General features: G+C 41.0%; 1 protein-coding gene across 1 annotated transcript in view; it reads left to right on the forward strand.

Annotated features, from left to right (window-relative positions):
* Nucleotides 1–255: 255 nt before the first annotated feature.
* ZPLD1 (zona pellucida like domain containing 1) overlaps nt 256–27,814 on the forward strand; it is a 33,766-nt gene continuing 6,207 nt past the window's right edge. The window contains exons 1-7 of the mRNA XM_067546384.1: nt 256–364; nt 8,310–8,530; nt 12,288–12,469; nt 13,137–13,209; nt 20,611–20,708; nt 25,715–25,795; nt 27,355–27,526. Of these exons, the coding sequence (XP_067402485.1) occupies nt 259–364; nt 8,310–8,530; nt 12,288–12,469; nt 13,137–13,209; nt 20,611–20,708; nt 25,715–25,795; nt 27,355–27,526 (933 nt within the window). The 5' untranslated portion in view covers nt 256–258. The remainder of the gene's footprint in view (nt 365–8,309; nt 8,531–12,287; nt 12,470–13,136; nt 13,210–20,610; nt 20,709–25,714; nt 25,796–27,354; nt 27,527–27,814) is intronic.

A 27,814-nucleotide genomic window follows, 5' to 3' on the forward strand; every position in this document is an offset into this window, starting at 1 on the left:
CCCTCCTTGGCCCCTGTTCTTTTGCTATTGGATATAAGTAAATTCCATAGAAATTAATGGGAGTTACTCTATCCAGCTGTCAGAGAAATGAGACCCCCCTGCCTATGGTCTCTTGTCTGTTTGGTTTGTGAGCCTTGCCCCTGATTCCTGGGTTGAAGACCTGAGCGTCTATAGAATCGTTAAATCTTTGCATTAAGTCTCTCTAATGCAATAAATGGATGCATGCAATAACTTCATAATGTTTTGCTAGGTTTTGCAATGGAACGAATATGGTTACTGCTCCTGCTGACAATTCAGGTGCTTTCGGTGACTGCACAGTTCAATGGATACAACTGTGATGCCAACTTACATAGCAGGTTTCCTGGTAAGTATTACTGGGCTTTTCAGAATGGCTCTTTATCATCATGATTTCCAGTGATGATTATTTTTAAGTACAAACTTTAATCTGAGAGAAGCCTAGAGATGGAACTTAATGTAAAGGAATGTGAACAGTCTAAGTAACAATGAAACGCCTCTGGAGTTGCATGTTACGCCAACATTAATGGGAAGAGAGCCAAATTCAGCTCTGATACAGGCAGGTGTAAATACATCGTCATCATGGTCATCTTGGAGCCAAAACAACTTAGCCAGGCACTGCATCAGCTGTGGATGTTGAGTAGAGCCCTTTCTCCCTCTTGCCCCTGGCATGCCCACTTCATAGTGGAGGGAGCTTGAGTGGCATAGTGCCAGCTACACCATCTTTAATCGAGATGATAATTCCCCTGCGGCAGGGGGATCTTTGGCCGCCCTTTTAAGCTATCTTTAATTGGGGTTATACTGGCATAAAACCAAAGAGAAGTGATGGAGAATCATGCCCTGTGTGTCTCAGACCCATCTATAATTATTATACATGGAAGTCTATTTCAAGCTTCTTAAATTAATGTTTTAACAATGTTGGATGTAGGTTTTTTTCTGTGTGAGAGGAACTCTGTTACGATCATTCTTTCCATTGCATACGCATTGAGAGGTGTATATTTGCTACTTGACACTCATGAATTGGATGGATGGATAGATGGAACAGATGGTTAGCCATCTGTCTGGCTGGACAGCCATCTACTTTGGAGGGTTTAGCCACAACAAATCCTGCATCTTGGCAGGGGGTTAGACTAGATGACCCTTGTGTTCCCTTGTAACCCTTTGATTCTATGAACTACTTAAGCTAACTTTGTTAGTTCATTGTGTGCATCCAGAGGACACCTTTAAAGTGTGGTTCCACTCTGAAAATGTCTCTGTAAAAGTGGCCCTGTTGGATGCCATGTCTATTGTCTCAGTGATTCTAGATAAAATCTGTTCAGTTCACAAGTAAAAAGATGCTTTTTTCTATGCCATTCTCCAAGCTAACCCTGGGATGTGCGTGAAGCTGAGTTATTGTTGGTGGTGCATAAGCCAAAAAGATAGATTCTGAGGTTAGAAACTAGTGAACAGTTCCGCTGATGATTTTAATCAGCCAGAAAAAAATAATCCAATTTTGAAGTGCTACATGGGGGTAAAAAGCAGGAAATACTTTTGTCCCGAAGGTTAGCAGGTGTGACTGTGAATACACACACAGAGCAGATATCTATTATGCAGTGAAGCTGATGTAGTTCTGCTTTGTGGGATTCGTGGACTGTGAGCCCAGTTGTGAGCTCATACCCCTGCCTGCTGGGGAGATGTGCTGTGTGGGAGCTCCTTTTGTTCCACCATGCAGAATTTTTCACAGACCATGGGCTTGACATGGGGATCATGGAGCCTCAGGCCTGCCTCCTCTTAGGGAGTTTGAATAGGGGAATGGATGTGCCACCAAGGCTGGTGCAGTGATGGTGTGGCAGCAGTCTATGAGCCTGGGAGTAGTAGATGTTCACCTTTTTTCCTGATCTCTCTGGACCTCCCCATTCTGCATTTTTTCCACATGCAGAATTTCCATTGATGTTAATGGGAATTCCAAGCAAGAAACAAGTGCAGAGTTTCCAGCTGAAAACTGCACTGCAGATTCCAAAGAAGGCTTTCCCTCTGAAAACTGTTTTGCACAAAAATAATGGGGGGAAAAAAAAAGGTTGGCAAATATATTCAAGTTTGGCTTCTGTATGTGTAAACAAAAGAAATAAAATCTCCCTAACGCAAACCTCAGAAAAGCAACAGCCACCTATCCATTTTTCATTTGATTATGTTTTTTGTTTATTGCTGGAGTGGCATCTTGCACACCTATGTCACTATGTCACTACATCAATAACAACAGTCACACACAATTTGATTTATGCTGTTTGCAGGTTGATTCCAAGCTAAGGTTGGAACTAGAAGGAAAATATTATTTTGATAAAAATGAAAATTATATACCTTAATATTTGAAGACTAGAACTTTGTAGCATAGATCAGGAAAAAATTATCACTCCCCTAGCTGACATACCTATGTTAGCAAAACCTCCAGTGTAGATGCAACTATGTTTAAAAATCAGTGTTTTAAAATTATACTTTAACACAAGGATGCTTTACTTCAAGGAAAAAGACATTGGTCTTGGCTAATCCTAGAGAAGTTAGCCTGGAAATGTAGGACTGAAAGTCATGTACTCACCAAAGTCGTCATCAATGTCCTCTTCATCTAGAGCACCAGTGCTAGGTACGTTGTCATGCTGATCCTCATTCATGCCACACTTTGGACATCTCCATGCAAGTCAGGCTGGTGGCCAAACATTTGCAGGGTGGTGAGCATCTGGCCTTTGTACATGAGCCTTTAATTAGCTGAAGGATTGATTCATGAGTGCAAGGTATTTGACATGTAAGTGATATGATTAGTTCATCCTCCAAGACCCATCCATGTCCAAGAGGGACAGGGAGTTTTGGATGCTCTTGATCATCTTGTAGCCATTCCATTGCTTGATAATTTGCAAATACAAGAGGGCTTGATAAAGACACAGCTTGCAGGTGGCAATTTGTTCTTCCTTTGTCTGCTTCTTGGAAAAAATCCACTGATACAGCACTGCAAGTTTCACAATGTTGGTCTTCAAATGGAAAACTGCACATAAATGCCTCAAGTGTATTTATGAACTCATCAGTGTCTGTTCAGCTGTTTCAAGCACTTTCAGTGAGGAGAATCTTCGGAGGCTGAATCAAATGCCTACATAATTTGGTCTTTCCAACTAACCTTCCATTAATGTCGCATCCTGAAAGGGCATAGAAACCTGGCAGTATGTCAGCTTTTAATAGTCTGAGTGATTGGAAAACATCTCTGAGAGATATACAATTATCCTTTACTCCAGCAGCACACACAAAAACAGAATCTTGTGAAAGTATTGGGTAGCATCTCACAGAGAGCATTAAAACATCAACATCTTGTGCAAAAATCCTGAGTTTAGTCGCAACTCTCTCTGCCTGCATGCAAGATAATTTTAGTGTTGGCGTTATCATGGGAACTATGAAGAAATTCCATTGAACAGTGCAAGGCAGCAGCTTCATTACACCATGCAATGATGAAGCTTTTTGAGCAATTCTTCACAATTGGGAGCATTTTTCCTGCAAGGTATGTATTTCCTGCAAACTCATCCTTTGTGCAAGTATGGGACAGTAGCGTCTCCATTCTGACACTGGAGATGTTAGTGGAGACAGTAATTTTATATTGCACAGATGTAATACCATGAGTTTCTTCTTTCTGGTAACATTTTTGATTCCTCTGCATATCTGTCAAATATGAGGTGGACTTCGTCATAGGTCCAATATTTTCTCCGTAGCCTCATAATGAAGTGGTTAGCCAAATCTCAGGAAGTGTTAACAGTTTCTGGTTTGTTGAGCGCATCTACCTCAGCTATGCCATCTAGATTGCTACACTGAAAAGCCTCTGCTGCCATAAGGTACTGGTCATGTTGTTAGTAGATGCTGGCTTAGGAAGACCATGCAAGTTGTGCATGTTTGCTTTTCACTGGGCACATATGCATTGTTCTGTCACATTTAAATATCAGTTTGGTACCACGGAGAACTCACACTTGAGCTATGTGAGTCTTTGGGAAACATCATACTAAGCTCTTGACATGACCAGGAGATGAGCAAACAATGACATATCTATGGTTAGCTCTGTAATAGTCCCTTCCACTTTCATTCTGACTGTCTTTGCGTTTGAGCATAGCTTTAGTCTCTTCTTCTTTTTTACTTAAGTTTTTTACTTAGGAAAAAGTTTTTTACTAGGAGGGTGGTGAAGCATTGGAATGGGTTACCTAGAATCTCCATCCTGTTTTTTCTTCTGGTTTGACTGAGGAGTCCTGCTTTGAGCAGGGGGTTGGACTAGATGACCTCCTGAGGTCCCTTCCAACTCTAATATTCTATGATTCTATTCTATGATTCTTGACTGGAGTCCATAGATTGACGGAGCCTTGGATAACTATTTGGGTTTTGAAGGCTGCATATGAGGCATGATCCAAAGTACCCATTTGATGGACATCGTTAGCTATTTTATCACTGCAGACTGCTTTTGTCATGACATTAATGAGCACTGGTCCATCATAAACAAATGGGTTGTCCAGTGCAAGTAAGCTCATCCTCCTAGCTTTAAAATGCCCCCTTCTTGGCATTTAACAGCACCTAATGAGTCTAGATGGTGCAGGGTTACTTCTGGGGAAGTCAACCCAGGCCTGCTCACTGTTTTGTTCAGAATTGGATGGAGTTCTGGGGTTGTCAGGAAAGGCTTGGAAAGAGCATTTGGATGCTGTATTATGCCCATCCGCCCCACAACATCTTTCATTGCTTTTTTTTGTGTGTTCTAGGGCTTTGTTTGAATCAAGGGCACAAAAGGGAACTGATGATACCACTGAACATTATGTTTTTATATTAGGTCTGCCTCAGTGGTATTCTCCAAAATTCAGCTACTAGTTGGTACTCTGTCTCCCAGTTGATGCCTAAAAATGATCAAGACAAAAGTAAAAAAAAAGGATATTGTGATAATTACAATCTTAAAGTAATTTAATTATGTTATGTAATGTATGTTAGGTAACTATGTGCATCTCATTTGTAGCTGGATTCCAGTAATTTCTGGTCGGATGCTGATGTCTTAAATAGCACCTTATTTACAACCCTTTTGACATAACAAATAAAGCTGATAATCAGTGTCACTGAACCACTTCCTTTTCGCTGATGATGGCAAATCAACTTGGAGCGCTCCTTCCATTTATAGTTATCTGTAACCTTAAAAAATTTAATCACATTCTGAGCATTGGCTGATAACACAGTGCTGTCAGTTGAGAGTCTCAACTTTATCTTTGTGAGGGCTTTATATTTGACAAGCTTGTGTTAAAGTATAATTTTTAAAAAGTTGGTTTATAAACATTTTCTTGAATATATATTTACATAATTGTCCTAGGTTTGTCATGTTTAGTACCACTGTGTTCATGAGAGAAACAGCTTTTGAATGATACCCAACTCGACCCATTTCTGATGACATTGTATTATTAAAATATCCACCAATGGGATGACCTGGAACTTGGAGCTGGGGGTGGGGACAGGCAGCAAGTCCTGCCTGCCATGCTGTAGAGGGTGTCACCAGTGAAGTTATGATTCTGTAGATTTTTACAAATCAAATGACACCTCCCTTATCTTTCTGTCATTAACTTCCCCATAAAATTACACATGCTCCCAGACTAAACAGCTCTCTTTAGGACAAAAGGCTCAGATTTTCAATTCAGTTGTCTCTCTCTCTCTCTCTCTCATATCAGAAGTGACCAGAGAGCAGTAGGCCTCAAAATCCATCTTGATGAAAACTTCGTCAAAACAGATACATCTCTGCAAAATGTTTCAGCTTTGACAAAACAGTATATTTTGATGAAATTTCATGGAGTCAAAAATGTTCCCACTTTTTTCCTTAGTCTACTTTTCTTTCAGTCTGTTCTAAGTCAAATTCTTGGCAGCATATGGAAATGTGCTTGAATAAAACTGAGCTGAGGATCTCCCTGGATGTGGGTCATAGTGTCCTGAATCTATACATGTGGTATTTATATGGCTCTCAGTACCACAGTATCTGAAGGCTTTGCAATCTTTACTGTACTTATCCTACCAACACTCCTGCAAGGTAGGACAGTGCTATTATCCCCATTGTACAGCTGGAGAACTGAGGCACAGAGAGACAGTGACTTTCCCAAGGTCACATAGGAAATCTGTGGCAGAGCAGGGACTTGAATGCAGGTCCCCCAAGTCCCAGTCTAGTCATCCTAACCACTGCACCATCCTTCCTTTCTGCTCCTGTTATTTATGAATAACATAAAGGAGATGCATTTTGCAGTGGGAGTATGAAAAATTTGTAAATTAAGCCCACACATGTATGTTGTTAGAGTTCAGTGTCATAAATTCAATAGAAAGGAGCCTGAATTAGAGCATTCAGGGAGAGGTAGTAGGGGTTTTTGTCTCCAGAATCAGACTCATCTCTAACATCTGTACTCAGTTTTTATGTTGCAGAATGGGCAAATTACCCAGGGGTAGCCCTAGGTACAGTGTCAGGGAAAGGCTTGGTATTGGGAAAAGCCAGATGTAATAAATATATAATTTACAGAGCTAGGGCACTGCTCCTCTGAAAGTCAATGGGAGTTCTGAAAATGACTTTAAAGGTAAAGTAAAATCACACTTGGAGTGGGGGGTAGGAGTCAGGGTGGATACTTTATTTTACATTTACGTTTGGCTGTTTTGTAACACTGCAGTAGAAGCTTAATGGCATGTTCCTGTTGCTATGCCCTCTTCTCCTGCTGCCCCCTCCTCTTTACCATGTAATTGGAGTGAGTGACTTGTTCCCCACATATACTGAATGGGCCCGATTCTTCTCATACCTTTGTAACTCAGGGAGTAATTTCACTGAAGTCAACAGAATTGCATAAGCGGATGTGTAAAGAAAATCCCATCCCAAGTCAGCCCAGCTTCTCCTACTTGCCTCCTACACCCATTTCTGCCCAGCACCGAATGTGTACCATGATGTGTAGAGCAGGACAGAATTTGGCCTGTTATGTACTGTATTCATTATTTTTTCTTGAATGCCACTATTAAGGCTGTGTGCACTGTTGCTGTAGCTGTGTTAGCTGTGGTCCCACAATATCAGACACCCACCTTGTCTCACAATTAAGGCTGTCTAAATGAAATTGCCTGGGCTTCTGTTTCACATGGAAGAGCCAGTACATTGTAATGGAGATTCATTTCCTTCTGCTGTTGCAAATGCAGCAACAATTTATCTGAGCAGTCATACTGGTATAGTATTGACTGAAGTTGTTTTGCCATTTTTAATAGCATTAAATCATTGCATAGATATAACAAACTAGTTGCTGTTTAAAGGTGTAATGCCTGTATTTAACATGCTGAAAAATATCACTTTGTAGAGTACCGCAAAAAATGTTTAATACTCTGCAGTCAGGAATGAGTTTGAAGACAAAAGCTACATTATCTAAACATAACTATCACCTGTTTCTATATCCTATTGTGATGTGTACACTTTTCCAAGAGTCTTCAGGATTTTCAAACACAAGGCTATTTTTCATCTAAAACTGTTTGAAAGGAAAACGTGTGATCAGCTCTAATTGCCATCTTCTTGTTATAATGTGCAGTATGGTGAACCTTCAGCATGCTTCTCCGTATTGCTCATTATCTCTCGCAAGCCAACAGATTTTTATTAATGCTAAAGCTGAGTATTCTTAAAAAGAAAAACTTCAGAATGGTCAAAAATGAATTGCTCTTATAAACTGTTGATTGCACTTCAATCCTTTACCAGTACTACCTGAGCCTGTACTTGGCACACAAAGTGGCCTCTATCCTGCCTCAGATAAGCACTCACAGCTTCTTTGAGATTTGTACAGTTGCAATGGAGGGCAGAATTCAACCCCCTGAATTTCTATTGAAATCAGTTGGGTTTACAAATGTGTCTATACAGTGCCTAGCAGAATTGGGTCCTGGTCCATAATGAATAAGGACTTCTAGATCAGGCCCTATACATTTAACCCTTTGCCCATTGGTGTCCCTTGGCATTCTTTCTGTTTCTTAATGAGATTTTGATTTATTTAATGGTGAGATCTGGGGTTATCATTTAAATTCCATGGTAGATTATATTGCCAAGTATTTTAGTTCCGATTCTTCATCGGTCGAGTTAAAGAACAGTTTAGTGAGGTTTTACTTGATAACACAATATGGACCCAACCCTCTGACAATAGTATGAAGAATGATTTGATAGATATGTAGAATATATCCAGACTAACTGATGTAGGAGTTATCCTATTATTCCTATATAGTTTTCAATTGAAATGCCACTTCTTACATTTGCTTTTCCTGTATTCTCATTACAGCTGAACGAGATATCAGTGTCTACTGTGGAGTACAGGCAATTACTATGAAGATTAATTTTTGCACAGTTCTTTTTTCTGGTTATTCTGAAACAGATTTGGCTCTGAATGGGAAATACGGGGATGCTCACTGCAAGGGGTTTATAAATAACAACACCTTTCCAGCAGTGGTCATCTTCATCATCAATCTCAGCACGTTGGAATCCTGTGGAAGCACATTAGTGGTAAGGCAAAGATCACCGTCAGATTGTATAATGGCTAGTAGTGCATGGAACAGTGTTTGGGGGAGAAGGGAGCGCACCAGCATTGTATCATTTGCAAAAATCACTGAAATAGTCTGAAACAGTTAGTGAAAAAGTTCACTACATAAAAAACTAGCTTTAAAAAAAAAAATAGCTCATCAATTTGAGTGCTAACAAGAAGTCAGGAACTAGGATATAGTGGTAGACAACAAATTTATTCTTACTAGAACTGGTTGGGAATTTTCCCTCAAAATTATTTTTCACTGAAAAATGCAGTTTCTGCAAAATCAAAACTTTCTGCAGGAATGTTTCAATTTTGCTGAAAATTTCCAAATTTCCATCTGGAAAAATGAAACAAATATTTTGTTTGGGATTGGTTTTACTGCCTCCTGGGAGTTGTAAGTCAGGGTTTCTGACTGAACTATATTTCCCAGGGTGCAACACAATCTGCCTTCTGTGTGACATGGTGCATCATGGGAGTAACATCTTTACAGGCATCATGGGAGCAAAAGGCAACAATGCATCATGGGAAATATAATCTGCCCAGTAATCCTGACCCCGAAGGGAGAATGGCGACATCAGGTATCTGAACTACAACTCTCATGAGGCAATGCACCACCATTGGGGATTGCTGTGTAATGCTGAACTGACCAGAAACAAAATGCTTTGCCATTTTCAAATCCAATGTTTTTAGAACTTCTCATTCTGTGAGAAATTGCAATATTGAATTTTTCATCCAATTTCAGGACAAAAATAAACATTGAGCCATTGGAATTTCCCACAGGAAGGAAATTCAGATTCTCACTCAGCTCTAATTCTTATTTAATGTACTGTGAGTGTCTGTACCACAACTTCTGCTGGATGGCGTGATACCTGCTTAAATGTCTGATTATGTTGCTCTGCAGTGGTTGGTCAGCAGAAGGACCAGAAGCTTTAGTAGTGCTGACATCTAATTGAGATTCTCTGTTAGATGAAGGGGCAAATACTTGTGTTTCTAGAGCCAAACACCTTGGACTTTAAATGCTATGCAGAATAAATGACAGCTGTGATATCTGGCTGTGTGCAGACAGCCACAAAAGTTATGCTCAGATCGTCACGTAAGGCAAAAGTCTGGTATCTTTTTATACCATTGTAATTTCATTACTTTCAGTGGAGTTACTCCTGATTTACACCAGTGTGAATGAGAGCAGAATCAGGTCCTCAGTCTTCTAAACTATGGTATGCAACAATGCCTCAATCTCTGGGACAAGCCGACATTTTAGACTTGAATTTCCTTTTACTTGGAAGAATTGTTATCCAGCTTTTTGCTCTCTGCAGGATCTCTGCAGTGTGCTTTAAAATGTAAGGTGGGGATTTCTGACAAACACATGGATGGTTTGGGTCACTGAGGACTCCAAAATCTGTATTAAGTAATTTACAAAAAATAACATAATATTTTGCAGGATTGTCGACATAGCCAGAGTTGGTAGTGACACTTTAAGCTTATAGTTTCCTAGCACTTTCTATTATAAATCTCTGTTTTCAGTTGCTTTTATAAGTTTGCCAAAGTGTTCAGGATTATTTTTCGTTTTAAAGGTTCAGCCAAAAGCAGTTCGGTTGTTTCCAAGGATAAGGTTAGCAAAAACATGGGTAGTTTGCCAATTCTAAAAAAAATCCCCAAACCGTGTGGCTTTCTTTTTTTTAATTTTTAATTTTAAAGAAGAGCGGTAGCACCTCCATAGTTTGGAGCAAGGTCTTGAAATTTGGCAGATAGCACTAGGGTCAGGAAGAGGTCTTTTGCCATCCCCATGAAAATTATCCAGATTCGGCAAAATTCTAAGGCTCTGAAAATTGCCATTTCACATGTTCACATTTTCACTTGCTAAAAATGTGCTGTGAACATCTCTGAATGTTTTGGCTGCTCTATGTATGCTCTCATTCCCTATATAGCAAATTCTCTGAATGTGCTCTCAAGCCCTGCAGGGCTCTCTATATGTATCCAGTTAGTGCAAAGACAAAGCAGCAACTTGGGGGGCAGGAGGGAAACACGACTGCATCCCACCACCAGCAACCCCTTTGGCTTAGGTATGCTGGGCTGCGAGTCAAGAAGAGGCCAGGAATACTGATCTCAGCTCTGCCACTCACTGGCATTAATAATACTGCACATTTCATTGCCCTTATTACTAAGCAAGACTCATACCACTACTTCATGAGGGAGGCAGGCATCCCTTTCCTCATTGTACAGATGGAGTAATTGAGAGATTGTACTTCTGGAAAGGCTGGGAATAGAACACAGAACTCTAATGTGGCAGATTCCAGTCACATCCTCTTAACCATTCCATCTTTCAGAATTAATGTGCTACATTTTTTGTGTCTGTAACCTTTAGACTACTCTCTCCTCCAGAGCTAGGAACAGAACCCAGGAATTGGGATTTCCAACATTTTTCTGCTCTTTAGCAAACACACACCATGTATACTACTGGGAAACTGTTCAGGGAATAACAGCCTACTGCTGCTATCAGGTTTTCCTTAGCTCAAGAAATCAAGATGCGTGGTGAATTTAATGGTATTACCCAGGTGTGCAAGGGTCAGCGTGGTTTGACATGATTAATTCCTGGTTTTTTTTCAGTTTTTCATGTTTAAAAATCTAGGACATTATATACAAAAACTACATGAAAACAATGCAAAGTCAAACAACAAGTTAGAAAATGCCACAGTTAGTTTCATGCAACCTTAAATTGACCCTGTTGTGTACATGCATTATAAGACACTCTTTAATTACATAGTCACATAGTATTTTCTGCACAATGCCACTAACTCATTTAGTACCCAGGATGTATGGTGAATGAAGCAGAGGGTTGCAGGAAAAGAAAGAATGTCTACTTGTATTTTGAAGGCATTGGAGGGGTTACAGGAGAGCTGGGTACTATTTCTGTGTCTACTACATACTAATGTGATGAACAAATCAGTCATAATTCATACATGCAAGGGGGCTGAATTAAGGTTACACAGACAACTTTAATTGTGGCATTGTCTAAATATTGAGTGCTTGACTTTGCAGCACTGACCTTCTTTTAACTTAGTTTTTTGGTATGTAATTTATCATTTATAGATGTGCATCCCCATAGAGATAGACACAAACATTAACCAGCAATTCAGTTGTTCGGCTTGAATGGGTTTACTGTCTCATAAATATGACTTTAAAAATACTGTAACTCTCCCATTTCCATAATCTATTGCATGATTTGGAAACAATCATGAACCAACATACCAGTAGTGGCCACACATTACTTCAGTGAATGAGATTCTTTGTAAAATAACTTCATTTTCAGGCTTTATAAAATAACTTTCAGTTTATTCAAGGCTCTGATATTTTGTTAGCTTTCAAACCTAATAGAACTGTTTCTTCATCTTTCTCCGGTGAGCCATGGGAATTCATCAGGAATGTTCAGAGAAAATGCTCACCTGAAAAATTGTTCAGGGGACCTCAGGGCATTCCAGATCTGTGTTTAGGAGCTACAGTGAGCCATATTTTGCATTCAGTCACACCCCTGTATTCCCAGTTAACTACAGGCTGTGCGGGTAAAATAGAAAACAGAATTTGATTTAGAATTTTCTTTCTTTCTTTCTTTCTTTCTTTCTTTCTTTCTTTCTTTCTTTCTTTCTTTCTTTCTTTCTTTCTTTCTTTCTTTCTTTCTTTCTTTCTTTCTTTCTGTGCTTAGCCTTCTGGTAATGTCTGTTTTCATACCTTCCTCAATAGGTATCTTCAGTTCCAGGCATCAATGCATATGGGAATGTATCAGTGGTACAGATAGGAAATGTTTCAGGATACATAGATACGCCAGATCCACCAACGATCATCAGCTATTTACCTGGGCTTCTGTACAAATTTAGTTGTAGCTACCCATTGGAATACTTGGTCAACAATACACAGTTATCTTCGTAAGTATACTTTTCATGCGTTCTATGTGCTTTATGGGGTATGGGTGTTTGTATACACATATACCCCAATATTTATTGCCATAAAAAAGGGTCCTGTTAGTGAAAAAATAAAACCAAGACTGTGGGAAGAAGAGGCAGGGAGAAAAGGGGAGACTGAGGAAAGAAAAGTAGAGGATCTGTATAATAAAATAACTTACCAAAAGCTACTGTATTTTGTTGCCTAACTAGTGTAAAAATTTTGGCTTCTAAATGCATGTGCTTTTATGACAGAAGAGTAGCTGCATACAAATTTAAATTTTCCATGCAATATAATTTTTTGTGTTGGGTAATGTATGAATATGTAGTGCAAGGAAACACATTTTCCATGAGCAGACATCATACATCATGGAGAACTGGTTTCTTTATGTCATTTTGCCTTTCTGCTAACTATTTGCCTGATTCATGTTTTTAATAGCATCCATTACTTCTGGTATAGTTAAGGTCCTGTCATTGTCTCCCCTATAAATTCCTATTTTTGGAGGCTTATAACCTAAACCTAAAAAATCACTCCTTATGATGCATCTCAAGAACTGATTAGGTGTAAAGAAGCACTTACACAAGCGCAAAAAAAACAAAACAAAGCAAATCTAAACCCTTCAATGGTTTCTGGTTTCTAAATCTGTTTTAGATCATCAGCTGCAATTTCTGTAAAAGAGAACAATGGGACATTTATCAGCACTCTGAGTTTGCTGCTTTACAATGTAAGTATAAAACAGTAAACAAATTCTATGTACTGTAATATGCTTTGGGCTGAATTATGCTCTGAATTACATGGCTGCAGGTCCCATTGACAGAGCAGAATTAGGCTCTTTATGTATTCATTATGTGCTATGTTCTCAAAAGGTGGATGAGCCAATGGAGATACTACCAAATAAGAATCCCAGGAGGATACAGGAAGGGTTGCTGATGATTGCAAGGGAGAATAGTAGATGAGAGAATTTGCAGCCAGAAAGAATGGGGGATAGACTGGAGAATTGCACCGTCACCAGGAAAAGACAAGTCTACATGATTGGGGACTTCCTACTAAGAACAGACAGGCCTGTAACCAGAGCTGATCCGGAGAACAGAAGGGTGTGCTGTTTGCCCGGTGCTAAGATATGGGATGTAGACCTGAGGCTGAAGAGGATCCTAACGGGAGTGGGAAAGAATCCACTGATTGTCCTTCATGTGGGTATAAATGATATAGGTAGATTCTCGCTGGAATGTAACAAAGGAGACTATGCCAGGCTGGGGAAGACTCATAAGGAAATGGAGGCTCGGGTGATCTTCAGTGGGATTCTGCCTGTCCTTAGAGGAGGACGACAAAGGCGTGACAAGATTCTGATGATCAACAGATGGCTTAGGCAGTGGTGCTATAAGGAGGGCTTTGAGATGTATGGCCACTGGGAGGCGTTCATGGACCGAGGACTGTTCTCTTGGGATGGACTTCACCTGAACAGGGAGGAAAACAGACTTTGAGGATGGAGGCTGGCACAACTGATTAAGAGAGCTTTAAACTAGGGATTTGGGGGAGATGGTTGGGAGATGCCTGGGTAATCTCCACATCTGATTTTAGCATTGAGAGGGAGGAAAATGAAGTAAGAAAGGACACAGCAGTGGGGAACAGAATGGACATTAAGAGGAAGGGTAGTGTAGATACCAGTTTGACAGGCAATAATAGAGGTAGAATAACTGTGCCAAATCAGGTAAGTAACGTGAGTGAAGCCAAACAGCAAAAATGATGTTTGTATACCAATGTGAGGAGCCTGGGTAACAAAATGGAGGAACTAGAGTTACTGGTGAAGGAAGTGGAATCAGATATTGTTGGGATATCAGAAACATGGTGGAATAGTAGTCACGACTGGTGTACAAATATTGAAAGATATGTGCTCTTTAGGAATGACAGATAGAAAGGCAAAGATGGTGGAGTAGCATTGTATATCAATAATGAGGTAGACTGTAAAGAAATTAGAAGTGATAGAATAGATAAAACAGAGTCTCTCTGGGTGAGACATTGGGGAAGAAAGCTACTAGAGCTACCCCTGGGATAGTGCCTGGAGTGTGCTACTGACCACCAGGATGTTATTTGGACATGGCTAGAGACCTCTTTAATGCTTTTAATGAAGTAAATACTGCTGTGAATTGTGTGATTATGGGAGACTTTATCTTTCCAGATATAGAGTGGAGGACAAGTACTAGTAGTAATAAAAGGGCCCAGATTTTCCTGGATGTGATAGCTGATGGATTCCTTCACCAAATAGTTACTGAAACAAGAGGGGATGCCATTTTAGATTTGATATTGGTGAATAGTGAGGACTTTATAGAAGAACTGTTTGTCAGGGACAACCTTGGTTCGAGCAACCATGAGCTAATTCAGTTCAAACTGAATGGAAGGATAAAGAAAAACAGATCTGTGACTAGGATCTTTGACTTCAAAAGGGCTAACTTAAAAAAATTAAGGGAATTAGTTGTGGGAAGTGGGCTGGATGGAAGAACTCATGGATCTAAAGGTGGAGGAGGTTTGGAATTACTTCAAGTCAAAGTTGCAGGAACTATCTGAAGCCTGCATCCCAAGGAAGGGGAAAAAATCATAATCAAGGGTTGTAGACCAAGCTGGATGAGCAAGCATCTCAGACAGGTGATTAAGAGAAAGCCTACAAGGAATGGAAGATGGGAGGGATCTGCAAGGAAAGCTACCTCTTGGAGGTCAGAACATGTAGGGATAAAGTGAGAAATGTCAAAAGCCAAGTCGAATTGGACCTTGCAAAGGGAATTAAACTGATAGTAAAAGGTTCTATAGCTATATAATCAGGCAGTAAACAAAGAAAGAAGAAGGGGGACTGATAAGCACTGAGGATGGGATGTAGGTTAAGGATAATCTAGGCATGGCTGAATAGCTAAACAAATACTTTGCCTCTGTTTTTAATGAGGCTAATGATGATCTTGGGGATAGTGGTAGGGTGACGAATGGGAATGAGGATATGGAGGTAGAAATTACCACATCTGAGGTAGAAACCAGACTTGAACATCATAATGGGACTAAATCAGGGGGCCCAGATAATCTCCATCCAAGGATATTAAAGGAACTGGCACATGAAATTGCAAGCTCATTAGCAAGGATTTTAATGGATCTGTAAACTCAGGGGTTGTACTGTATGACTGAAGAATTGTTAACGTAGTTCCTATTTTTAAGAAAGGGGGGACAAAGGTGATCTGGGTAACTACAGCCTTGTTAGTTTGATTTCAGTAGTATGCAAGGTGTTGGAAAATTTTTTGAAAGGAAGTATTTAAGGACATCAAGGTTAACGGTAATTGGGACAAAATACAGCATGGCTTTCCAAAAGGTAGATTGTGCCAGACCGACCTGATCTCCTTTGAGAAGATAACAGATTTTTTAGACAAAGGGAATGCAGTGGATCTAATTTACCTAGATTTCAGTAAGGCATTTGATATGGTTCCACATGGGGAATTATTAGTTTAATTGGAAAATATGGGAATTAATATGAAAATTGAAAGGTGGATAAGGAACTGGTTAAAGGGGAGACTACTAAAGATTAACTGTCAGGCTGGAGGGAGGTTACTAGTGGTGTTCCTCAGGGACCAATCTTATTTAACCTTGTTATTACTGACGTTGGCACAAAAAGTGGGAATGTGCTAATAAAGTTTGCGAATGACACAAAGTTGGGAGTTATTGCTAATACAGAGAAGGATTGGGATATCATACAAGAGGATCTGGATGACCTTGTAAACTGGAGTAATAGAAATAGGATGCAATTTAATAGTGGAAAGTGCAAGGTCATGCATTTAGGGACTAATAACAAGAACTTTTGCTATAAGCTGGGGTGCATCAGTTGGAAGTGACAGAGGAGGAGAAGGACCTTGGTGTATTGGTTGATCACAGGATGAGTGAGCCACCAATGTTATGTGACCATGAAAAAAGCTAATGTGGTCCAAGGATGCATCAGACGAGGTATTTCCAGTAGAGACAGGGAGGTGTTACTACCGTTATACAAGGTGTTGGAGAGACCTTATCTGGAATATTGTGTGCAGTTCCAGTCCCCCATGTTCAAGAAAGATGAATTCAAACTGCAACAGAGAAGAGCTACTAGGATGATCCGAGGAATGGAAAACCAAGACTCAAAGAGCTTGGATTGTTTAGCCTAACCAAAATCAGGGTGAGGGGAGATATGGTTGCTCTCCTATAAATAGATCAGATGGATAAATACCAGGAGGGAGAGGAATTATTTAAGTTCAGTGCCAATGTTACAAGAACAAATGGATATAAACTGGCCATCAGGAAGTTTAGACTTGAAATTAGACATAGGTTTCTAACCATCAGAGGAGTGAAGTTCTGGAGTAGCCTTCCAAAGGGAGCAGTGGGGGCAAAAATCCTAGCTGGCTTCAAAACTGAGCTTGATATATTTATGGAGGGGATGGTATGATGCGACAGCCTAATTTGGCAATTAACTGATATTTGACTACTAGCATAAATATGCCCATGGGACGTTTGATGGGGTGGGTTCTGAGTTACTACATAAAATTCTTTCTTGGGTGTCTGGCTGGTGAGTCTTGCCCACATGCCCAGGATTTCGCTGATTGCCATATTTGGGGTCAAGAAGGAATTTTCCCCCAGTGCAGATTGGCAGAGGCCCTGGGTTTTTTTTTGCCTTCATCTGTAGCATGGGGCATGGGTTACTTGCTGGGGGATTCTCTGTACTTGAAGTCTTTAATCCATGATTTGAAGACTTCAATAACTCAGTCATAGGTTAGAGGTTTATTACAGGAGTGGGCGGGTGAGGGTCTGTGGCCTGCATTGTACAGGAATTCAGACTAGATGATCATATTGGTCCCTTCCGACCTTATAGTCTATGTGGGAAGCAGGCCTTCCATACAGTCATCATTCGTCTAATTGTTACCTTGTGCTTGTTCTTTTTAAAAAATATATCTTATCTCTTATCTTAGTCCGTGCTCTGACTGACCTACCATCTATCTTTTTATTCTGTGTTTGCACAGTGCCTAGCACAATGGGGTCCTGATTAACTACTGGGGCCTCCAAACCCTACTGCAGTACAAATTATAATAATAAGGGAAGCCCTAGAATTCATATCTATTGTATAATTTACCTGTTCTAAATATGCTCTGAGAAGTTAAATTTTTCACAAGCATACCCAGATTCCAGAGTCTTGTCAACGTATTTTGACCATTTTAAATAGGAGTGAAGGATGCAGGATTTACCCCCTGTCTATAGGTCCATAGAGATGCTTTATGCACACTTGTGGCTGCTGACACTTCTTTCATACTTTCTCAGGTAATTGGGTTTGAATATACATGACTGTATAAACTTTTATTATGTAAATATGGACAACGACAGCAAAAAGTAAAAAATGTAGGGACGTCTATTTATAACAGCAACATTAATCCCTGAAATATTTTCATGTTGATTAAAATTTTTATTCATACATTTTTAATACCTGATTTAAATACCAATTTTTCAATCTATCAAGAAACATTTTTTAAAATTATGAATCTGATTTTTGCCTTATTATTCATGTCATCATGATGCGGAGGGATAATTCATGCAACTGATTTAAAAGTCAACGCTTTTTACGTGGAATATAATGAGCTATAAATATTGTAACAGGACGTTTTCCAAAGGCATTTTAAAAAAATTCATGTTTGTAAGTTTGTCTTTTGACAGAGCAGAGTACTCAAAAACAAATTAAAATGTATTAGAATGAAGATTATATTTCATCTATTTTTAAATAAACTTGTAGCTGAAAGTGGGGGAGAGAATCAAGTTTCTCAAAGTTACAGGAATTGAATAATGCTTAGGAAGAGCCATTCACAGTTTCCCCAGTTAGTGAATAATAAAATAAATTATGCTGAGATAGGCCCCTATATGAAGTGCCTAAGCATAAAGGGCTTGATCTTGCCCAATTAAAATCAGTGGGAGTAAGGTCAGATCTAAGGTATTCAAGTGACTAAGAATGAAGTCATTGGTATTTGACCTTGAGGTTTGATCCTGTGAGATGCTCCTAGGAGAAACACGGCAATTCACAGAATCAGACTGGAATCTAGAAAAAACAAAGAAGTAAGATACTTTTAGCAGTTGTAACTATTTTAGGCGCTTGTACGTAGATAATATGTACAATATATTTTGCCCTTGTTTATGAAAGGCCAACATTTACAAATGCAGATGCCAAAAATAGGCATTTAAAAACAATATTTAAACACGTAAGAGTCCTGCTTTCCAAAGGTGTTGCACGTTTGTAGCTCTCAGACACTCAGTGGCTGAGAAAATAAGCTATTTTTGGTGTGCCCAAATAAGAATTTAGGTGCCTAACTTTAGACACCTGTTTGAACACAGACATGCTGTTTTGGTTTTTGTCATTAATATTTATCCTCAATTCCCTCTCTCTTCCCACCTCTCCTCCCACAAACTTGTTGATGTTTTCATTTGTTCTGTTGTGCTGCCTTGTGTGAATCCATCTGCAAAATTTCTGGGAGCCAAGCACAAAACTAGCCATTATGGAAAAGTCCTAAAGAGATAAATAGGGATTAAGGCTTGGATTTTCAAAGGAGTCTAAGAGATTTAGATGCCCATGCATAACTCTTCAGGTGTGATTGCAGCATGTGTAGCACAGGTACTAAGATAGCGTTGATCTAGTTAGCTTGCTAAAAATAGCATTGTGGGCCACGGCACATGGGGAGTGCACAGGCTAGCTGCTCCAATACAATCCCTCCTAGGACACTGGAGGCAACTAACCCATACTTCTGACTCTGCTACTGCAGCAGAACTATGTTTAGAAAGATAGCTCGATCAAAGTTAGCTAGAGTACACCTACACGTCTTACAGTTGTTCCTCCCAAGTGCAGTATAGACCTATCTTTAGATTTCTTTGAAATTCTCAGCCTAAACCAATAGAGTTCTATAGAAATTGCTCCATAAATCTGTAGGATATAATACGAGCGAGAGATCCTTTCTATAGATTCTCTGAACGAACCAACAGAATTTAAGGGAAGTATACCAAATTCTAGGGTTTAGTTTAAAAATTCTACAGCACATCTTATTTCATTCCGTTTAACATTCTAAAGGACGCTTTCATAAGGGTGAAGTTACATAAGAAGTTGTAAATTCTGTTTTTCATTCTATTAGAAAAATCTCTTGCTTTGAACATTTAATGTAATATTTTTCAAATGTTCTGGTGTTGTCTGCTGCACCATTCTGGTTTTATTGTGACACAGCTTTTGCAAGGCAGGACATTGAGAATGCGGACTGTGTCTAGGACATCTTCATCTCCCATTAGAGACCATTCTTCCATATGCTGAACCTCTCCCACACTCCTCTCTTTCGAATGCTCATCTGCAATATATTAAATGATTTTCTCCCTAAGTGCATTTTGTGCTGCCAAATTACATCTGTGTGAAGGGTTCCCACTTAAACGCCTAGAAACCCTGGATGATAGGCCCTCTTTGTGAATTTATCATCATACACAGTCCACCAGGGTATGTCCACCAAGCGTTTTTATGACTGTTTATACTCCAGGTACCTTATAACATAGCAGCAAATGTGTGTGGCCCACTTCCTGCTCCTTGGCTTAGCATTTTACACTGCTTGCTTTTTTCTTAGCAGTACCCAGTTGGTGAAGTAATTCCTCATTGGCTCATCAGGCTCGCTACAGGTGCAAGTGATCCCTTTTACCTTTCCAAGCCCAAACTACTTAAGTTCCTTCTACTCTAACTATACCCAGTGCCCTGGGTGTTCTAAGTGGCCAGGGTGCTGGCTTCCAAAGAGCTCAATTTATAATGGCTAACAGCACCCTGTCACAGTTTGACCCTCCATATTTAACACACTCACTCTCTCTGCTAATGGAACTTTTGAAAAGAGGTAGTTTTAAATACAATCTTTGTTTATTTGTTACCTAACGCTTTTAACAAGTCAGTTTCCACTAAACCTGTGTTGTGGGGAGCAAAACATCTGTTCTAATCATCTAAGGGTAAACTTTGAACTGTGTGAAACTTGATGGCACTGCTGTTTCCACTAAACCAACTGACCAAAAAAGATTTTATGTTGCAAGGTGCTGGTATTGCCAATGCATTACCACAAGTGTTTGTTTTTTCCAGGACTCAACCTACAGCCAGCTGCTGATTATCCCCAGCATTGGTTTACCTTTGAAAACTAAAATATATGCAGCAGTGCGAGCAACCAACCTTGATGGCAGGTACAGTAAAGGATGTTGTTTCTTCCCTTTCCAATGTTTGCAGTTCTTGAGCAGCATCAGTTTTCATCTGAATTATAATAAAAAATCATATATGGCTTTTTTGACAGTTTTTTATAATTAGGCTTGGCAGAATTTGATTTTTTTTTTAAATTTTTTGATGGATAACTGATTATTTTTAAGCATTGTTTTGATTGTTGTTTACATTTTCACAGGTGTGGGAAATGATGGGAGTGTCAGATAATAGGAGGATCAGACAATTATTTAATGACAGTACACATTGAGCTTCAAAAAGTTGAGGCTTTATAACTGTCAAAACACAAACTGTCAATCATGTCAAAATATACAAAGGTATGTCTACACTGCAGGGTGAAGTCGACTTACTTAAAGTTGACTTTCACCTGCCAATTTTTAGAAGTCGCTGGATCGTGTCCATACCACGCTTCTTGCGCCGGGCTCATGCGTCCCCACTCGCCATGATTGTGTCGGCAGTCAAAGCAGTGCACTGTGAGTTGCTATACCACAGTGCAACTAGCAGCAATGGCTGTTGGGATGAGATTCATCATCCCGTGATGCAACGCTCTTTCCCCCTCCTTTCTTCCCCCAAACAAACAGGAAACTGATTTTTGCGCCGTTTGTTTATGCCGCGCACTTGCCATTGCTGCGGAGACATGGAGCCAGCTCAACTCTGCACTATTATTGTGAGCATCTCGACTTATCATTGAGTATTTTCAAAGAAGAGCGAGAAGCCAAAGTACAGGCAACCACTATGCCACCGAGGCTGCCCTCCTACAAGCCATCGAGTGGAACAATTCCTGATTTCTGCAGGCCGTAACACATCATCTGCAGTCTGAGGTCCGTTTCTGGTCCAGGGAAACAAGCACAGATTGGTGGGACCACATTGTTATGCAGCTGTGGGATAACGACCAGTGGCTGCAAAACTTTCGTATGCGAAAGGCTACTTTCCTTGAAATTTGCTCAGAGCTGGCCCTGTCCCTGAAGCACGTGAATACTCAATTGAGACAAGCTCTGACAGTGGAGAAGAGAGTGGCCATCGCTCTGTGGAAGTTGGCAACCCCCGACTGTTACCGCTCAGTTGGGAATCACTTTGGAGTCGGTAAATCTACAGTGGGCTCTGCCGTGATTCAAGTGTGCAAGGCCATTAATGGATTCCTGCTACGAAGGCTAGTGACATTGGTAAATGTGCAGGGACATAGTGGACGGGTTTGCCGCGATGGGGTTCCCAAATTGTGTGGTGGCCATTGATGGCATGCACATCCCTATCTTAGCACCTGTCCACCTCTCAACCGAGTACATAAATCGCAAGGGGTACTTTTCCATGGTCCTGCAGGCCCTTGTGGATCACAGGGGTCGTTTTACAGACATCTATGTGGGGTGGTCTAGAAAGGTGCATGATGCGTGCGTATTTAGGAATTCTGGGCTGTATTCTAACATGCAGGTGGGCACTTTCTTCCCAGACCAAAAAATTTACATTGGGGGTGTGGAAATGCCAATTGTGCTCATCCCTTTCTCCCTTGGCTCCCGGGCACCTTGAGAGCAACAAGGAGCATTTTAATAACAGGCTAAGCACTTGCAGAATGGTTGTTTAATGTGCATTTGGGCGTTTAAAGGCCAGATGGAGAAGTCTCCTTACTAGGCTGGACATGAGTGAAAATAACATCCCCTCAGTGATATCTGCATGCTGTGTTCTTCATAATGTGTGTGAAGCGAAAGGGGAAAAGTTCCCCCAGGGTTGGGCTGTGGAGGCAGAACAACTTGCCACCAACTATGAGCAGCCAGATGCCAGCAATATGCTGAGATCTAACCGCGGAGTGCTTTGCATTAGGGAAGCATTGAAAACCAGGTTCTGCAATGAGATGCAGTAATGATTTCTGTTCCTGTATGTTATGTGCCTTTTCTTTAAATCCCCCCCCACCATGGATGTTAGTACCCTCCAAATCCCTCCGAAGCAAGATAAAGAATGAATAAAGAAACGTGTTGAAACGATGCAAACTTTTATTTATGAACATTCAAGTCGGTGGTGTCGGGGGGCTAGTGTTCATTCACAGTCTCCAATGATAGTGTGGTTGCTTGCAAGCCAGCTGTTAGTGTGTCCGCTGCTGCTTTCTGCTCACCTCCACCAGGATGGAGTACACCACATACTGAAGCCTGGCCATTCTCCTCTGAGACCGCTTGGGAGTGAGGGAGGAGAGGACAGCAAAGCCATAGGCTGAGGAGCGTTATGGAGGGGCTGCAGCGGGAATCTGTCCAGCCGCTGCTCCTCCTGAAGTTCCACAAACCGCCGGAGCACATCTGCCTGGTCACGCATGATTCGCAGCATCTCATGCGTGGTAGTGCGATCATGCTCTAGCATTGCTCTTCGACTGTCCCTGTCTGTGTTCTGGGACAAGGTCATCCGCCACGCTCGGAGCTCTGTCTCTGCGGCCATGGAGGCATTCATGAGCTTGCCAGATATGTTGTCTCTTGTTTTTTTTTCCTCTTCCTAATCTGCAAAAGTCTTTCCGCAGCAGTTCAGGCAGGCTGGGCCAAGGCCGAGGTGTCTACAGAACGAAAAGAAATGCACAACGCTGCCATTGTTAGCATAGGCAGGGAAATGAACAAAATGCAACAATGTATAAAAAACTCCCCTTTCTGTGCACAAGGGTAAGACAGGGTAATTCCATTCCGCACATCCCAGAAGGGTCGGCTCACTGTGCCATTGCAGAGATGGTAAGCTAGGGGCAATGTACTATGCTTTAGAGAGGATTAAAAAAGCTCTTTTCAAATGCCCTGTATGAGAGGGGTGCCTGGGTCCCACGGTTTAATTAAGATGACCATTTTGTCACGAGGTGGACATGGGATCTGGGAGCAGTGTGAGGTAGGGAGGGGGGTTAATAGTGTCATTTGAAACCATAGCCAAATCATTAAAGTGACTTTAGTGGGGAAAAACAATGGGGAATAAACATGCGCCGTCTTCCCTAGGTGACCATGAGTGATATCAGTATCCTGAGGGTAACGCACGAGGAAAAGGAAGATTTGCTGCATGCAGCGGGGTACTGGCCTGGCCTTTATGCCGCTATGCTGTGTTCCGCCATGATTCTGGCTCCCTTGATTGAAGCGTGACGCGGCAAAGTATCCTACCGGGGAGGAAGGAATAAGGCTGCCCTGCCCCGAAACCTTTTGAAAAGGATAACAGATTACCTACATGAAAGTTTCCTTGAGATATCAACTCATGATTCTCGTAGCATATCTCTGCACATAAATAATCTGTTCCAGGAGTAGCCGCCGAAGACAGTATGCTAAACCCCTGAAATCCCCTTTTTCTCCCTTCCCCCCCTTAAAAAGAGCATAACTGATAAGAAGAAAAAAAAACCTCACCAGATGTGCCTTCCCCAGGATCATTAGTGCTGTCCTGCGTGCTGCTGGACTGCTCTGGGGTCAGGAATAGGTCCTGACTGTCTGGGAGAAGGGACACCCCACTCTCCTGCACCCTGCTCTTCTCATCCTCCTCCTCATCCACGGAGTCCTCATCATTGTCTCTGGAGTGGGATGGAGTGGAGGTATCGATGCTGCATGGCGGCACCGTGGTGGGGTCCCCGCCGAGAATGGCATGCAGCTACTCGTAGAAGCAGCATTTTTTGGGCAAGGAGCCAGAACGGCTGTTAGCTTCCCTGGCCTTTTGATATGTCTGCCACAGTTCCTTGATCTTCACGTGGTACTGCAACGCGTCCCTGTTGTGCCCCTTCTCCAACATGCCCTGGGATATTTTGCCGTAAATGTCCAAATTCCTTTTGCTGGCTCTGAGCTGAGCCGTAACGGACTCCTCGCCCCAAAGACCGATGAGATCTAAGTCCTCTGGTCGACTCCAGGCTGGAGAGCATTTGGGCCTTGCAGTAGCCATGAGGAGTTCAGCTACAAAGCTCTCTACACGCTGGCTGCACAGGAAATGAACATTCAAATGTTCCCAGTGCATGGGGGGGTAAGCCATTTCAGGTGAGCGTGACCATGTAACAACAGAGCGCGAATGTCCAGAGTGGTCACAATGGGGCATTCTGGGATACCTCCTGGAGGCCAGGAACTTTGAATTACATTATGCTCTGTCTACACTGATGCAAAATCGAACCAATAAAATCGAATTAGGCGCTACGCCACTTGCGGAGGTGGTTTTATTATGTCGACTTTTGACGCGTGTTAAGTCGACGGCACTGCCATGACAGTGTAGACGCAGGCTTTCAGAGATCGACGTAAGTGATGTTGCGTCGACCTCTGTCGCCAGTGTAGACCAGGTCAAAGTAAATATCCTTAACTCAAAGTCTAATTAGTTCTCAAGCAGCATTTTCTTTCTTTTCCTATTTGTAAATTTTGCATATTACTGATGGAAATATATTTTCATAGGTTTGTGTGTGTATAGTGAAATCAGTGTTTACTGATATTTACTGATAAAAATCTAATACTTCCAAGCCTATTTATAACGTAATGAAATGGCTAATATGTGTTAATCACATCCCTCTGTTGGATGGAATCAGATCTGCTTAGCTATGTGTCACAGGCTCCTTTATGGTTAATCATCAACAAAGATTCTCCTTGAGCTCAAGGGAGGGAGTCCTTGGCTTTTGTCAGAGGAAGATGTTAATCCTGTCCAAAGTTGCCATGAAATTCTGACGGGAGCTGTGCAGAAAAGTGGTACCCATGAAGTGCAATTTAGCCACTGGTTTCTAATAGCTTTTTTACTGTGAAACAGATGGGTGTAAAACCATGTTGGTTGAATTGTACCATTCCTGCACCGTGGCATACACTGTGCAGTAATGTAAGTAATGTAGAAAAATAAAAACAATTATACTGACATAGAATGGTCTCAGTGAGAATGCAGGGATTCTATACATGGCTCGTAATTGTACATAACTGTGCAGGTTCAGTTCATTGGCTAGTACTATCAACTTGTATATCTATTTGTATCTCAGGTTTTTTTCAAAACTTTTTGTCTGACAATTATCTTGCTACTCATGCAGATGGAATGTTTTGATGGACTATTGTTACACCACTCCATCTGGTAATCCCAATGATGAGCTCCGATATGATCTCTTCTTGAGGTAGGTACTTTGCAAATCCAGCATTTGTATGCAAATGCCCTCCTTTTAAGACCTCAGTTATAAGTCTCTGTGTGGTGCTACATTTCTTGACAGTCTTGAGGTTTTTAAGGAAGGTCCAAAGTCTGTGATCACAAATAACTAATTAGGCACTTACCTAGGAATTTGCTAACATAAATATTGGGTAAGCATGCACAGTTATGAAAATTGTGTGCACCCATGTCAGTGTAGAAATAGGCATTTTGCATGTGCGTACTAGAGGGCCCTGTAATCAAATTTCAATAGATATGTACTTATTAACATTTAGTTTAATGCAAGCAAGTGGGAGAATATCGTAGATGATAACTATCTGAGATGTGTAAGGTGCTGATTCAGGGAAGTGTTTAAGCACATACGTGAGAGCTACCCTGAATGGGAATGGCTTCCTGAATTGGGGCCTTAAAAAGGCTAGAATAGAGCAACTTGGTGTCTCAGCAACACCTCAGATTAAATCATATCAGAGGCTCATGGTGGAGCTGCTACCTCCTTTCAAAGGGGCCTATCTACGTAAATCAGCTTACCTGATAACTTTTTGTTTCAAGTCTCAAAATTATGTGGGAATTTGAATTAAATGGGACCTGGAGCTGAGTTACCTTGGTTTTTGTTTTGATGTTGCAAAACACAAGTCAATTTTGGTAGGTTTCCACAGCATTTGGCATCTTATTTGAAAAAAAGAAAACTTTTCTAAGTCGCTAAGGTGTGTGTGTGTGTGTGGTTTTTTTTTTAAAGTACTGCTTTAAAGTGTGTGTGCGTGTGCGACATATACACACACACCCTTCTTGGGCTTCTTCAGCAGAAGGCACTCCTTCCTGTTATAGCCTTCCTTTCAGCAGCAGCAACCACCAGCTGCCTTCTTTCTTGTCCCAAGACTCCTCTTTTCATCTCTCAGCAGATCCATCTCCTAATAACCTGATCCTTGTCAGGTGACTTCACTTGTTGCCGCCACTTAGGGAGGCAAGCCAAATCTGGCACAGAGTACAGCTGAGCTCTTAAACCCTCTTAAAGGACCAGATCACCTTGTGACAGCGTGCTCTTACACATACAATGTCAAGCAGAGTTGATTTCCAAATGCCAGTACGGGACAAAATTGAGCTCTGGCATAACTCCCACTACAGTCAATGGGAGCAAACACTGCAGGCTCAGGCCTAATTATTTCAAATCCTGTGCGTTCCAGACAGCTTCTTTAGGTGATTCACTTATCTTATACTATCGGAAATGTGACATTCTTGAATACAGATCCTTTTTGGTGTTTGTAAGAATAATTCTGACTCTGAGGATTTTGTCCATTGTCATTCTCTGCCTATCTGTGCAGTGCTCACCACCATGCCGTTTCAGCACTTGACCTACTATAGCACAAATGAGACTCACTCCCATAGTTTCCCATTTTGGCCATCATGGTGCTGTCTTGTTTTGCACGGAGCTTAAGTATTGATCTTGCTGCCTATAGTCCCTTATTTTCAGTTTGGGGCTAAAAATCAGAGCTACACATGATCATCCCAGTTTTAATCTTCTGTACAAATTAGCTGCGACAAGGACCCACAGACAACTGTGATTGAGAATGGGAAGAGCCAAATGGGCCGGTTTTCCTTTGAGGTGTTCCGCTTCGTGAAGCACAAAAACCAGAAGATGTCTACAGTCTTCCTCCATTGTGTGACAAAGCTGTGCAGAACAGACGACTGTCCTTTTCTTGCACCTGTAAGTTTTTTTGGGGGGATGGAAGGGCCTTCTTGTTAATCTTTATGAATCTGTGCTGTGATGGGGAGAATTGTGGAACCATCTGTAATATGCAGATGGATCGAGGAGGTGGAGGGCATTTTGAAAAAAATCATTTTGACGAAGTCAGAATGATCTGTTTTGACATTTTCAGAAAGGAACATTTTGATTTTTAGGTATTGAAACAACTTGTCATTTAGAATTTTTTTATAATATAAAAAAAATAACATGACACAAAAGTTGAAATGGAAACAAAACTATTTTATCAAA

This window comes from Emydura macquarii, unplaced genomic scaffold (genome assembly GCF_026122565.2).
Source record: "Emydura macquarii macquarii isolate MOO-44397 ecotype Brisbane River unplaced genomic scaffold, CSIRO-AGI_Emac_v2 contig_1119, whole genome shotgun sequence".
Taxonomy (NCBI): Eukaryota; Metazoa; Chordata; order Testudines; family Chelidae; genus Emydura; species Emydura macquarii.